At 30.9% G+C, this 13885-nt stretch overlaps 2 protein-coding genes across 2 annotated transcripts in view; one reads left to right on the top strand and one right to left on the bottom strand.

Annotated features, from left to right (window-relative positions):
• LOC139491307 (uncharacterized) overlaps positions 1 to 13885 on the top strand; it is a 102058-nt gene that overhangs the window by 30146 nt on the left and 58027 nt on the right. The window lies entirely within an intron of this gene.
• Positions 2575 to 10934, bottom strand: LOC139492449 (uncharacterized). The gene is made up of 2 exons (XM_071280634.1): positions 10209 to 10934; positions 2575 to 3266 (listed from the first exon to the last, which is right to left on the bottom strand). The coding sequence occupies exons 1-2, from the start codon at positions 10777 to 10779 to the stop codon at positions 2857 to 2859; spliced, it is 981 nt and encodes a 326-aa protein (XP_071136735.1). The 5' UTR covers positions 10780 to 10934; the 3' UTR covers positions 2575 to 2856.

Genomic DNA, 13885 nt, shown 5'->3' with positions numbered 1-13885 from the left:
TAAAAGGTTTATATTTCAGAAGGTGAAAGACCTGGATGCTTCATACTTTGTATATAGATGCCTCATGTTACGAAGTGTCCGTCAGTCACATGTCCAATGTCCTTGACCTCATTTTCATGGTTCAGTGACCACTTGAAAAAAAAGTTCAGAATTTTTGTAATGTTGAATTCTCTCTTATTATAAGTAATAGGATAACTATGTTTGGTATGGTATGTGCGTACCTTGCAAGGTCCTCATGCCCGTCAGACAGTTTTCACTTGACCTCGACCTCATTTCATGGATCAGTGAACAAGGTTAAGTTTTGGTGGTCAAGTCCATATCTCAGATACTATAAGCAATAGGGCTAGTATATTTGGTGTTTGGAAGGACTGGAAGGGGTACATGTCCATTTGGCAGGTGTCATCTGACCTTGACCTCATTTGCATGGTTCAGTGGTTATAGTTAAGTTTTTGTGTTTTGGTCTGTTTTTCTCATACTTTATGCAATAGGTCTACTATATTTGTTGTATGGAATGATTGTAAGGTGTACATGTCTAGCGGGCAGATGTCATCTGACCTTGACCTCATTTTCATGGTTCAGTGGTCAAAGTTAAGTTTTAAAGTTTTGGTCTTTTTATCTAATGTTATATACCAAAGGTCAACTATATTTGGTGTATGGAAATATATTATGATCTATATGTCAGTCCCGCAGGTTTTATTTGACCATGACCTCAATTGCACGGTTCATTGCACAGTATTAAGTTTTAGTGTTTCGGTCTATTTTTCTTAAACTATAAGTAATAGGTCAACTATATTTGTTGTATGGAAGCTTTGTTAGCTGTACATTTCTGCCTGGCAAGGTTCACCTGACGTTGACCTCATTTTCATGGTTCATTGGTCTTTGTTTAGCTATCTTGGTTAAAGTTAAGTTTATGTGACCGTTGTAATAAAGCTTTATACTTAGGACTATCAACATTATATCAATAATTAGTAAAGAAGGCGAGACATTTTAGTGTGTGCACTCTTGTTTTCCCACTGTTTATAGGTAATGGGCCACTTATTTTGTTCCATTGATTGATACCCCATATCTCTTTTTCAATTCAATGCTTAATCAAGTTATCATGACCTTTAAGGAAAATTACTCTATCAATAGTGTATTAAGACGATTCCAATCATATAGAAGAGGGACGAAAGATACCAAAGGGACAGTCAAACTCATAAATCTAAAACAAACTGACAACGCCATGGCTAAAAATGAAAAAGACAAACAGAAAAACAATTGTACACATGACACAACATAGAAAACTAAAGAATAAACAACACGAACCCCACCAAAAACTAGGGGTGATCTCAGGTGCTCTGGAAGGGTAAGCAGATCCTGCTCCACATGTAGCACCCGTCGTGTTGTTTATGTGATTACAAATCCGGTAAATATATCATTCATCTTATTTATATATTTACCGGATTTGGAGATAGTAGACTAACACACGAAAATTTGAACTTTTGGTGGTCATTAAATGGTCATTTCTAATATTTGTATAAGAAATTAATTGATGGATATAATTGTATTTCTTTTTTGTGAGACTTACAGTGCCTGTTAATCTGTTATTTTTTTCAAGATAATAAGCAAATTGAATAATATTTCTAAATATCATTATATAAGGACCAACACTTGAATTAATCCCATAAAGGTTCTTTCATTGGAGATAAGTTGAATATTGGTGTAAATGATCATATGATTTAAGACAAGGAATATTTTGTTTTAAATTCACTACGAATCGCAGACGTCGGAAATGACATAATCACATATGACCTATGACATGTATGGAACTAGTTGAGATTAAAAGCAAATTTTGTTCTTCCTCGAAATAAACTGTCATGAGAACTGATTCAAGGGTTTTACCCCATATGTTTTATTCTTAGCCATGGCGTTCATGTTTGTTTATTTGTAAGGACATTTGTTTTAATTCTTTGCCGGCGGAAATTGCTAAAAAATTGTGACATTGGTTATGTGGTTTCAGGGGTGAATTTTATTCAGAAAAAAGGCGTATTACTCATGAAAAAAGCATCTTCACAGCTTATTCTTGTTAATCATAACTTATCTGTGAAAACAAAAAAAATGATGTGTAGTGTGTTTTTAATTACGTAATTGCACTTACATTTCAAGATTATCTTGATATATCCGAAATAATTCAATAAATGGTATCTATAATCCAAGTGATTTATGAAAATCAGTAAAAAAGAACATGACAATTTGAAAAAATCTTATACATATTCATATAATTTATGATCTAATAAGTCACCAAAACGCAAGTTTAACTTAGATAAAAAGATTTAAAAAATATTCACCTAAAAATTTGAGAATGATGTTGTCTTTTATCCATGTAATTCACATATTCACTATTCATCATACAAAGTAGCGTTTAAATCTAAAGATTTTGTTAAAGGAACAACATGCAATATGAGGAATATTGTGTATTTAGGTACTAGTATTAACTCAGTTTCAAGCTGTGTTTGTAAGTGTTGACAGACTTGATATAAATCTCTACAGATTAATAATGATTATATCATGCACTTGTAAGAAAGTAATAGAATATCACATTTGCTATATTTATTGTATACATTACATAATTTGGATTGGGATATCGTGTCTTCAAACAACTGCATTCACAAAACTTTGTAATACTTTTCATAATACATGCATGTTGATTCAGCTAAAATATCAAATAAATATCATATTAGAATTATTAGAATGGGTTGATTCAGCTAAAATATCAAATAAATATCACATTAGAATTATTATAATTGTCAAACAAACTGCTTACGAAATGTGCAATTGAACAACAAAAACCGATCTGTTTTATGAGTGTGTGTCTTTTTATGCGATAAGATGTCCAGAAAATGTAGTATATTGATCACTGTCACTGTACACAGTATAACTATTTCTACTTCCAACAGACATTGTGTCTCCCTTCTGTAGATTCAATACAACATCAAATGTACCAGTCTTATGGCCACCACCCGTTACATAACTTCCTGCTGTATATTCATTATTGTGTTTTAGATGGAGATAAAGTGTTAAAGCACTGTGAGACAAAACAACTGCGGTAATGTGATAGACACCTTGACGTGGTGCAGTAAATATCCCGGTACTTGGATTATAACCATTACCGATGTTAGTCCAGATCTTCTCAAACTTGATATTTGTACTACCTGCTCTAGTCTGTGTCTTTGTTGTGTAAGCTGAGAATGCCACAATGGTCCGTTTCTCCATTATTGTCTCATAATCTGTAAATAAAAATTTAGATATATAAGATTTAGTCAAGAGATGCTATAAATGTATTAATGGATTTATAATAAAAAATTGAAATCCATTAAGAATGTATTTCATAAGAAATATGTAAACAGGTGCATGGACAATAATATAAAAAGAAATGCAGAATCAAGGTTAGAACAACTCGACTTTTTAATTATTAAATGTCAGATCTTTTATACTTTCAAATGTTTTAAACAGATGTGTTTTATTCATTCTTGCTTATTTTATGCAAAGGATAAAAATTAAAAGGTGATGAAACTATATGCAATTAAAATATAATTAGAAGTCTAAATAAATGTAAGGCATTTTTTCTTGTTTGTCTGTGAAAAACAAGTGGTTTTATATGTTATTCACATGATACACGCTATTGTTGATTCGATATTATTATTCCAGATTGTACAGTATTCGTTAAATTTCAAGCGATGTGTTAATTTTAGGTGTAAATAATCTTATTTTACATTACGCTTATTCATGATATAAATGGCTAAGCACAAATCGTACATTTCAACGATTATCATATGTAGCAAATATATATCTAATATAAAAAAATGTATGAAATGTACCATAAACAAGAGAAAGATTCGTTATAAAAAATGGAGGAAGGCTTTGAAAATATATTCTTTGAAAAATTTAAATCACCTAGTAATTTAAACAGTAACATATTCGATATCTCTCTGCTTTGTATTGAGAAGTTAAGCCCTTTTTGAACTTATTTTTTTTAGTTGCTTTTCATGTTATTCTGTTACACCACTGTCCCAGGTTAAGGAAAAAGTTTGGCGCAGCAAACATGTTTAGCCCCTAAACATTCTGTATGTGTCTGTCCCAAGTCAGGAGTCTGCTTTTCATTGGTGGTCGTTTTCCTGTGTATCATATTGTTATTAGTCTTTTTTTTTGCATTAATGTCATTCAATGCCGTTAGTTGTATTTGTTTCACATTTGTTCAGGGCATTTAATAGCAGACTATGTGGTATAAGTTTTGATTATTGTTGAAGGCAGTTTGGTGACATATAGTTATTATTTTCAATGTCATTTTGTCTTATGGTAGAGAGTTGTCTCATTGGTGATCATACCACATATTTTTATTCTTATATTTATACAGTAAAAATATGCATATTTGTATTTCGTTCATTTTTTTATATAAATGAGGCCGTTATTTTTCTCGTTTGAATTGTTTTACAGCTAACTATGCGATAAGGGCTTTGCTCATTGTTGAAGGCCGTACGGTAACCTATATATATATATAGATGTTAATGTCTGTGTCATTTTGGTCTCTTGTGGACAGTTGTCTCATTGGCAATCATACCACATCTTATTTTTTTAAATTCGTTAATTACATTCTACAATTTTTATTTGAAATTAGAACACATCTGGTAAAATTCGAGTAACATGAGTAAGCGACCTTATTCTTGAAATAGATACGGGTCAATATGAAAGAATCAAAAAAAGAAACTAAAGTTTGTAAATATTATATTTATAAGATTTCTGATTAATTTTTAAATTCCAAAATCTAGTACTCATGATCAATCTTTCACTTTTTAAGTGTAAACACAAACTGCTGACATATATGTAGAAATATATCGCTTGTGTATGTCATTTTGAGAGTTTAATACATTTTTTAGATTTTAGAAACACTTTAAATTATAGGAAAACTATGCAAAACTGTCAAAGAAATGAACCATGACTTAGAGAGATAAATAAAATTAATTGTCATGGAGATGAGATATAATTTAAATATAATTGGCTCACAATCAGTTGCAAAATCAAAAACGTTTATAAATCATTGATTGTTTTTTTGTAAATACATTTAACTAGAATTTCTATCCCTGGAACAGATTTACTTGATTGCACTATATATGACATAACTTTTCGGAATTTTGGTACCGTTTAATTTCGTTCTTTATTTGACCTTTTAACATTGCTTGAGTCTCTGGTGAGTCTTTTATGGGCGGAACGCGCATCTGGTGACACTGAAATTTTAACTCTGACATGTACAGATAAGATAAGATAAGATATTTTTATTCCAATTAAAGGGCCCATGAAGAGCAAAGCAATTTATTACAATGATTTTTATGCCCCACCTACGATAGTAGAGGAGCATTATGTTTTCTGGTCTGTGCCTCCGTTCGTTCGTCCTTTCGTCCGTTCGTCCGTTCGTTCGTTCGTTCGTTCGTTCGTTCGTTCGTCCGACTTCAGGTTAAAGTTTCTGGTCAAGGTAGTTTTTGATGAAGTTGAAGTCCAATCCACTTGAAACTTAGTACACATGTTCCCTATGATATGATCTTTCTAATTTTAATTCCAAATTAAAGTTTTGACCCCAATTTCACGGTCCACTGAACATGGAAAATTATATTCTTGTTATAATTGTTACAATAATGTTGACACAAATCATAAATATGAATTTAACTATTTCTTAGATGTTGATCTACAACCAGATCAGTGCCATATACATAAAAAAAAAAAGGCATATCAATATATCTATTTTTAACAGGCAAATATTCTCAAAGTGTTAAATAAAACAATATCGTTACTATATTGATAGTTTTCTCAGTTCCAAACAATTATTAATATGAAAATCGATATTTTTCAATACCTCTAGGTTTTCTTGAATGAAAAGCCAGTTAAATTTGGCACGTATGCTTAACTTTTCAAAATTTTTACAACCTATTGAAATATTATCATAAAATTCTTTTCTTAAAGAGTTATAAAGGGGACACTGACATATAAAATGTTCTTCATCTTCAACTTTATCTATGGTGCATTTTTTACATAATCTTTGTGATTTATCTATATAGGTTTTAGCATATATATCTGTCTCTACTTTTAGGGGATGTGCACTTATTCTGATCTTGCACAGTGCTTGTCTATCTTTAAATTATTTTAATTGCAGATATATTTCTGTACCAAATAAAAGTTTAATTAAAAACTAGGTCAAGAGTTTACCTCTACCTGATTTAACAGTATATTCTCTAAATTCTTTTCAATGATTATGAAAACTTGTACATAATTTATTCTTAACTATAGTACATAAACGGCCAACACTTACATTTAAGTTAGGTAAGTCTAGTTCTGTCATTAAATAGTCAATACTAGAAAACTATGTAGTGATATTGTTTGCATGTTACTTTTCATTACAAATATATGCATCATATAATAAAACCATCCTTTGTGTTCTCTAACCTATGAGCATATTTTAACATTGCCAATAAAATAGAAAAATATACAGGAAATCTTCCTAATTCAGACATAACAGCAAACTTACTTGCTTTTCTGTTAACCCCAAGAATATATTTCATGAATTTTGTGTGCGACTTTTCAGATATGTCTTTTGAATAAACCTTCTCCAAAATATAATCATTATTCTTCTTACATGCCACTGAAGTGATTGAAAACATTCCCTTTATTTCACTGCCATACATCAGAATAGGTTTAATTGTATGGTCATAAAGGTGCAATAAAGTTGAGGCACTAGGATTTAATGATGCTAGGCATAGTTGTAATCCAAAACAAGCTTTCATAGATTTCTTGTATAGCTCATCTGTACACTGTGTAAATTTACCACTAGATACAAAAGTAATTCCTAGGTACTTATAACATTTTACACTTTCAAGCTGTTGCCCATTAAAATACACTGGGCAATCAACATGTTTTCCCGGTTTGTTAAAAATTAAAACTTTCGTTTATTAAGGTTTACATTTAAACACCATATTGAGCAATATAATTCTAACTTATCCATTCTCTCTTGTAAACCATGTTGTGTTTCAGAAAAAATAGCAATGTCATCTGCATACATAAGACAATCAATTCTGTTGTCATTTAGATCAACAGGGTCAGTACATGATGAAAAAAAATCTGGCATATCATTTATAACAATTTTAAAATATTTGGGCTTAAGGTAGCACAAAACAAAGATTTTTTACTTCCAATCACTAACTTTTAATGCTGTAACAACTTTCTTATGAATGCATAGAAAATCATAAAAGAGGTATATATAGATAGATAAAAGATTAATCTTTTAAATGAATGCAATATTTTCATTATGCAATCATCATGTAATCAATTATTATGTAATTAGTGGCCAAATCTGGGTAAGTTCACTTGAATGAATTTAGCTCTATCATCTCTTTAACTATACACAAAATTTTAACGAAATCTTAATCAACACATCATGGGCTTCAAAAGAATGTCTCAGATTGTCTCTGTGGTATTCCATTCTCTCATAAATCTCTAATTAGTGTAAAAATCCTAACCACATAAAAGAAGATAATGTTTAATTAGGTGTAAAATTTGTTCTATACATTCTATCTGAAATCTGAGACACTCTTTTGTAGATAAGGGCCATAGGAACAACATATATTAAAATCAACCCTCTAGGGATACCTATGAAGAAGCTAATTTTATTTGAAAGTGGAAATTTGGTGAAACATATTTTAGACACAGTTAACATTATAATTGGTTACATAATTGTTGCATAATACTAACATTGCATTTATTTGAAAGAGTAATCTGTTAGATATCCAAAACTACCACTTTTATAAATTTTTAAGCATTATTTAGAAAGTAACAGCATTTTAAAACTTGGGAGTTGGAATTATAAAATCTTTGTATTGTGCTACCTTAATACATTGCCCTGTCTAACTCCCATAAAAAAATCTAAAGATAGGGGTTAATTCATTTTTAATTTTTACACATATAGTTTATTTTTACTATACATATCTTTGATAATAGAATAATATATAACAGTATTAAATGCTTTTTTAAGGTCGACAAAGCAAGCGAACAATTTTTCACCTTTCTTTTTGTTAATGTATAATATTTGTCGATTAGGGTTTTTAAAACAAACATATGATCAGGAGTCCTTGATTTTTTACTAAAACCCAATTTGCAATTTACTTATTATATTTTTTAATTCTAAAAATTTATCTAACCTTTTATTCAAAATAGAGTTGAATAATTTACCAAGGCAGGAATTTATTGCAATACCACGGTAATTTTCTGGTTTGCTTGGGTTACCGCTTTTACAAAATTGGTGACAAATATGCGGATGACCACTGTGTAGTATATTGACCTGATGACAGCACTACATTGAAGAGTCTTTGAAGCAGAGGATTTAATATAGAGGAATCAGCTTTCAACATTTCAACAGGAATTTCATATAGTCCACATGCTTTTTCACTTTTTAATTTAAATATTGAATCTGAAATTTCTTTTACTGAAATTCTGTAATCTAAGTCACAAAAACTTTTATTTTTTTCCATATTTTCTCCTAGAGCATTTATCTCATTTAATCTTGGTATATTATTAGAAAGTATTTTATTAAGATCTGAATAATAATTTACCCATTCATCTGGATCAACAGATTGTGCATTATCATTTTTTGTTGATTCTTTTAATGAATTCTTCCAGTATTTTTTGTACATGTACAATGAGATTATTAGCCCTGTCAAGTCTTCCCTTGTTTTTACAAATCAAAAATATCTAGTTACGTTGTGCAAAGTTTCAATTAGAAAACCCTCAAACCGGAAGAACTCTTAGGTTCTTTTAACAAACCTTCGAAATCATGTTTACTAACTTGACAACCTATTTGTTTGTTTTATCTTTTAAACAATACGCTGGTGATCCAAGAGAATCGGTAATATATTTTAAAATGAGTTTAAAAGTTTTCGTTCCAGAAAACAAGTTCTGTCATGGTAACAAAATCCTAAAGTTAATAAAATAGTTCCGCTTTTAAATATCCAAAAAGCCTGACAAAATATTTTCTTAATTAGCACACTATTTTCATATTAAATGTTAGAAATTGATATTTATCCTGCAATTGGGTGTTCTACTATACAGATACAGCCCTACAGATATCGCTATGCTGTATCTGTATACTATACAGATATCGCTTAAAAGCTCCGCCCAATGACGGACTGAGTATTGTATGAACCTGCGTGACCTCAGAATGTGTATTGCAGTCGCATTCCAATGACGTATCAATTGCGAATTTACGATTACTTTTATACGTTCTGATTGTTTTCAAACATTTCGTTAGAGCATTAAGAATCACACAAATTTTCTGATGACATATACCGCAGTCTTTTCTACGATGACAACTATCATTTCAAAACTTGAATGTGTATGATTGTTTAAAATAAACAACCATGTCAATTTCAGCATGGGCATTGCATGTTTAGTGAATGTCGGGTCTGAAGCGTAGGAAAACTCGTACACTCCTGTTTCAAATTTGACAATGTTTTGTTATTTGTATTTACTGTTGAAATTAGTTGTTTAATATGTTAAAATAGATAATTATTCATCTTAAGCGATGTATTATTGTTGACCATTCGAGATTCTTTTTTTTTGCGAACCCGTCTTCAGCTATTACTACACGGCCTCAAGGGATTTCAAATCGAAAATAAATGCAAAGCATGTGTTTTTGTGTCTTTTAAAACACAAATGATATACAGAATTAATTGCAGGATAAAGACAATAACTGTTTAGTGTCTTTAAATATCAGCTGTATTTGTACGGGGGTCGAAACAGGTGTAAAAGCTCGCTAAAAGCTCGCATACACCTAGCTTTCTAGCCTCGTACAAATACAGCTGCTATTTTAAGACACTTAACAGTTATTGTCTATGTACCTGATGTACGGACTGTTGAACAATGGCTAAGTGTTGCAATAGAGACGTTCGCTAATCCGTTACAGTGACATAACGACCATAACTAGTGGAACCTGATTTACTAATCCTTTTAGAAAACACGATTCCCTTCTTTATATTGGCGAAGCCTGTGTGGCTAGCGTCATCTTTTGTCGGGAAAAAATATAAAGAATACTTTGACAAATTATTCTGAATTCATTATATAGAAAAGGAAAAGTGTTATTATGTTAAAAGCAAATGAAAAGGAAAATCACGATATTTCTAAGTGAATCCTACCTTTCTGTTGCTTCGCAATCAGTTCGTTAATCGATTTATTGGAGGAGAGTCTAAACATTTCCAGGATGAGATCGAATGATTTATTGAATCGGTTTTGGTCTTGGTGAAGTGTATTCTGCATTCGTTCTAGAGCAGTTTCCCTGTTTCTTTCGGCATTACTAACTTCTTCTAGTTTTGAAGACAGAGCTTTTAACAAAGTATTTATCTGTTCTCCGTGAAATTTAGTTTCATTTTTCGTCTGAAATTTGAAGCGGTCGATAATTTCCTGGTATGAATCATTCAATCGTGATTGTTCCTGTATTTGGTTTTCTTGCATTGTTTCTACAAATATCTCTGTTCGTTTTATTGCTTCTTCCATTTTATCCAATTGAGAGGGAAATGCCTCTTCCCACTTTTTCAATTTTATGTCATTCAACTGCAATTTATGTTCGAATCGTACAATTTTTTCCAGTAATTTTTCTTCAAAATCAAATTTTGAACATGAAAATAAAGATTCGGAATCGGATCCAACGGAACTAGATACAGACACAACAATTGATAGACTTACAAAAAAGACATCGAGGAGCAACATTTTTGCTCTTATTTCTTTCAAAAGAAAGCATGTGATTTCAAATGTGACGACACAAATACACTTTCTACGTTTTCATTCCAACATGTTCAATTCGAAATGTTTTCATACAAGCGTTTATTCTCACGATATATAATTTCCAGACATCTGTTTATAAGTTTTAATCGTTTATATATATCAACGCCTACAATCCTTAACACGACAGAGAACTAGAATTTGGTCATGTTTTTAAATGTCGTTTTTTGATTTGTTTTATTTCCTTCTATTATAAAAATATACAGTCCTAGAAATTTTCACAAACACATAACGGCTTATAACTGGACATGCAATAGCTTACTTAAAAGCTAACAGTCCTAAATATAAAAATATTTTCTTATTTAATTAATTTACTTTTTCATCATACTTTCATTCAATTTAAAGGTCACACCGTCAATTATGAGATTGCAATAGCGGACATCCATTCCAATGGTAGCTATTGCTGACGAGACGTCTACCTTAAATCTAAAAATATAGAAAAAGGCACTACTAAATTAGACTATTTACCGGATTTGTAAGAACATAAGCAACACGACGGCTGCCACATGGAGCAGGGTCTGCTTACCCTTCCGGAGTACCTGAGATCACCCCCAGTTTTTGGTGGGTTTGTGTTGCTTAGTCTTTAGTTTTCTAATTTGTGTCTTCTGTACTATTATTTGTCTGGTTTTTGTCAGTTTATTTTTAATCTATGAGTTTGACTCTACCTCTGGTATCTTTCGCCCATCTTTTTCAATCAATCAGAAAAGTTAGTGGTGTAAATAAATCAAAGTTACACAACAAGGATGAGAGATATGCTGATATATTTTAAGTATTTAATTCTGTGGGTGATGTATTTCAAAATTCAAAAGCCAATGATCTACGTACATATATACATAAATATGTCAACCATAGAATACAGCAGGAGGCATAATATAAATCTCCGACATATTTACACTTTTTTTCATTTCGGTTAAAAATTTGTTCAAACACATATGTTTTGTGGTTTTCCTGTGGGTTATTTTCGTCATGAGACACATATCATACTTTACCTTGTGTTTGTGTTAGAAAAGTTTGACACTTTTCCTTTAACCCGTTTCTGTATTCAAAAGGTTATTATTGGAATATAGGAATTAAGGAGTAAATGTATTCGTTAAAGACTTGTTAATATCTTACCAAATGTTTGGTTTTAGTGTTTATTATTTGAAACTAGAAATCCAAAACAAAATAAACAAAAACAAATAAAAACATAACTACATGCAATAAGGAAAACTAAAATTCCAATCAACCCTAGATAACAAATGAATTTGTACGAAATATTTCATTAGAAAACATTTCATAATTTAAAGTTATCTGTTGAGCATATTATATATATTCACCATCATTCCATACTTTAAATATTTTAAAGTACATTTAGATAATAGCAAAATTTCATAATTGTACAGGTATCTGTTGGACACATTATATCTACCTTAATTCCATATTACATGATGAATTTTAATAGTAACAGACAGTCCGGGCTAAATTCATCAATTCATTCTAAGCTTCTTCTTGTATGTAATTAAGATATAAAGTTTTTGTGACTTTTTCATTACTAGAGCGAACATTAAAAAATAAATTGGTAGACACCGTATACTATTTAGATAAAAAAAAAACAAAAAAAAAAAACAAAAAAAAAAAACACTACAAAAGATGCCACTTTTGAAAATAAATCTAATTTCAAATTTTCATTTTTTTGAATATTTATAGTACTACATTGGACTATAGTTAATTTTTCCTTATCTTATAACGTTATCTTCTACATGTACGTGCTTCAATCTATTACTGAAACACATAACTGTTAGGCAAAAGAATATATAGTAATCTTTCCTCCCTCCCTACATACCCGTAATTAATTACCATGCCTACCTTACCAAATGTCATGAACGTTTTATTAAACCACTGTTTATTTCACAAACGATTTTATATATCATTGTTTACATAGCTCTTCAATTGTTTTGGTTTTTATATCTCGGCTTTCAAATATTCAACTATGAGCTTTCAGACTTTTAGTCTTAATAATTTTAATATGCGTATTGTTATGCGTTTACTTTTCTACATTGGCTAGAGGTATAGGGGAGGGTTGAGATCCCATAAACATGTTTAACCCCGCCACATTTTTGTGCCTAACCCAAGTCAGGAGCCTCTAGCCTTTGTTAGTCTTGTATTATTTTTAACTTTAGTTTCTTGTGTACAATTTGGAGTTTAGTATGGCTATCATTATCACTGAACTAGTATATATATTTGTTTAGTGGCAAGCTGAAGGGTGCTCCCGGGAGCGGTAATTTCTCGTTGTGTTGAAGACCTGTTGGTGACTATTTGCTGTTGTCTGTTCTATGGTCGGGGTTGTTGTCTCTTTGACACATTCCCCATTTTCATTCTCAATTTTATGTGATGAAGTTAAACTAGAAAAGCGCTTCGGAGGCATGGAATTAATAATGTGTTGTTTCTATTTTTATACTCTTTGTACAAAAAGATCTTGACCTGATTAACATTTTTTTCCTCATGTCAGATTTGCTCTAAATGGTTTGGTTTCAGAGATATAAGCCAAAATCTACATTTGACCCCTATGTTCTATTTTTAGCCATGGCGGCCATCTTGGTTAATTTGTCGGGTCACAAGACACATTCTTTAAACTAGATACCCCAATGATGATTGTGGCCACGTATGGTTAATTTTGGCCCATTAGTTTCAATGGAGAAAATGTTTGTAAAAGTTAACGACGACTGACGACGGTCGCAGGACGCCAGGTGAGCCAATGATAATTATAAAGTGATTTTACTAGTTCTTACACCTTTTTTATTTCCCAAAAAAAAAACATCAAACACGTATGAATATGTAAATGTATTTGTATCTTCAGAAATTCCCCTAGTACCGATACAATCTGATATTAACATAAGATATTGTAATATTTTGGAAATTAACATCTGGTTTGAATTGAGATTATTTATTTTGATTATTGGAAAATAAAAGTCGACATTATGTAGATTAATGATAAGTATATATGAGTTTTGTGCTGAAAATAAAAAGTAAGTTTGTCTTCTTGCTTTGTCTGGAG

This window comes from Mytilus edulis, chromosome 10 (assembly GCF_963676685.1).
Source record: "Mytilus edulis chromosome 10, xbMytEdul2.2, whole genome shotgun sequence".
In the NCBI taxonomy this organism is placed as follows: Eukaryota; Metazoa; Mollusca; class Bivalvia; order Mytilida; family Mytilidae; genus Mytilus; species Mytilus edulis.
This window is presented reverse-complemented; position numbering and strand designations above follow the sequence as displayed.

Excerpts from the sequence above, each read along its gene's own strand:
- LOC139492449 (XM_071280634.1), bottom strand. The coding sequence starts at position 10,779 with ATGTTGCTCCTCGATGTCTTTTTTGTAAGTCTATCAATTGTTGTGTCT. Across the intron at positions 3,267-10,208 it reads GATTGCGAAGCAACAGAAAG|ATTATGAGACAATAATGGAG; the intron begins GTAGGATTCACT and ends TTTTATTTACAG.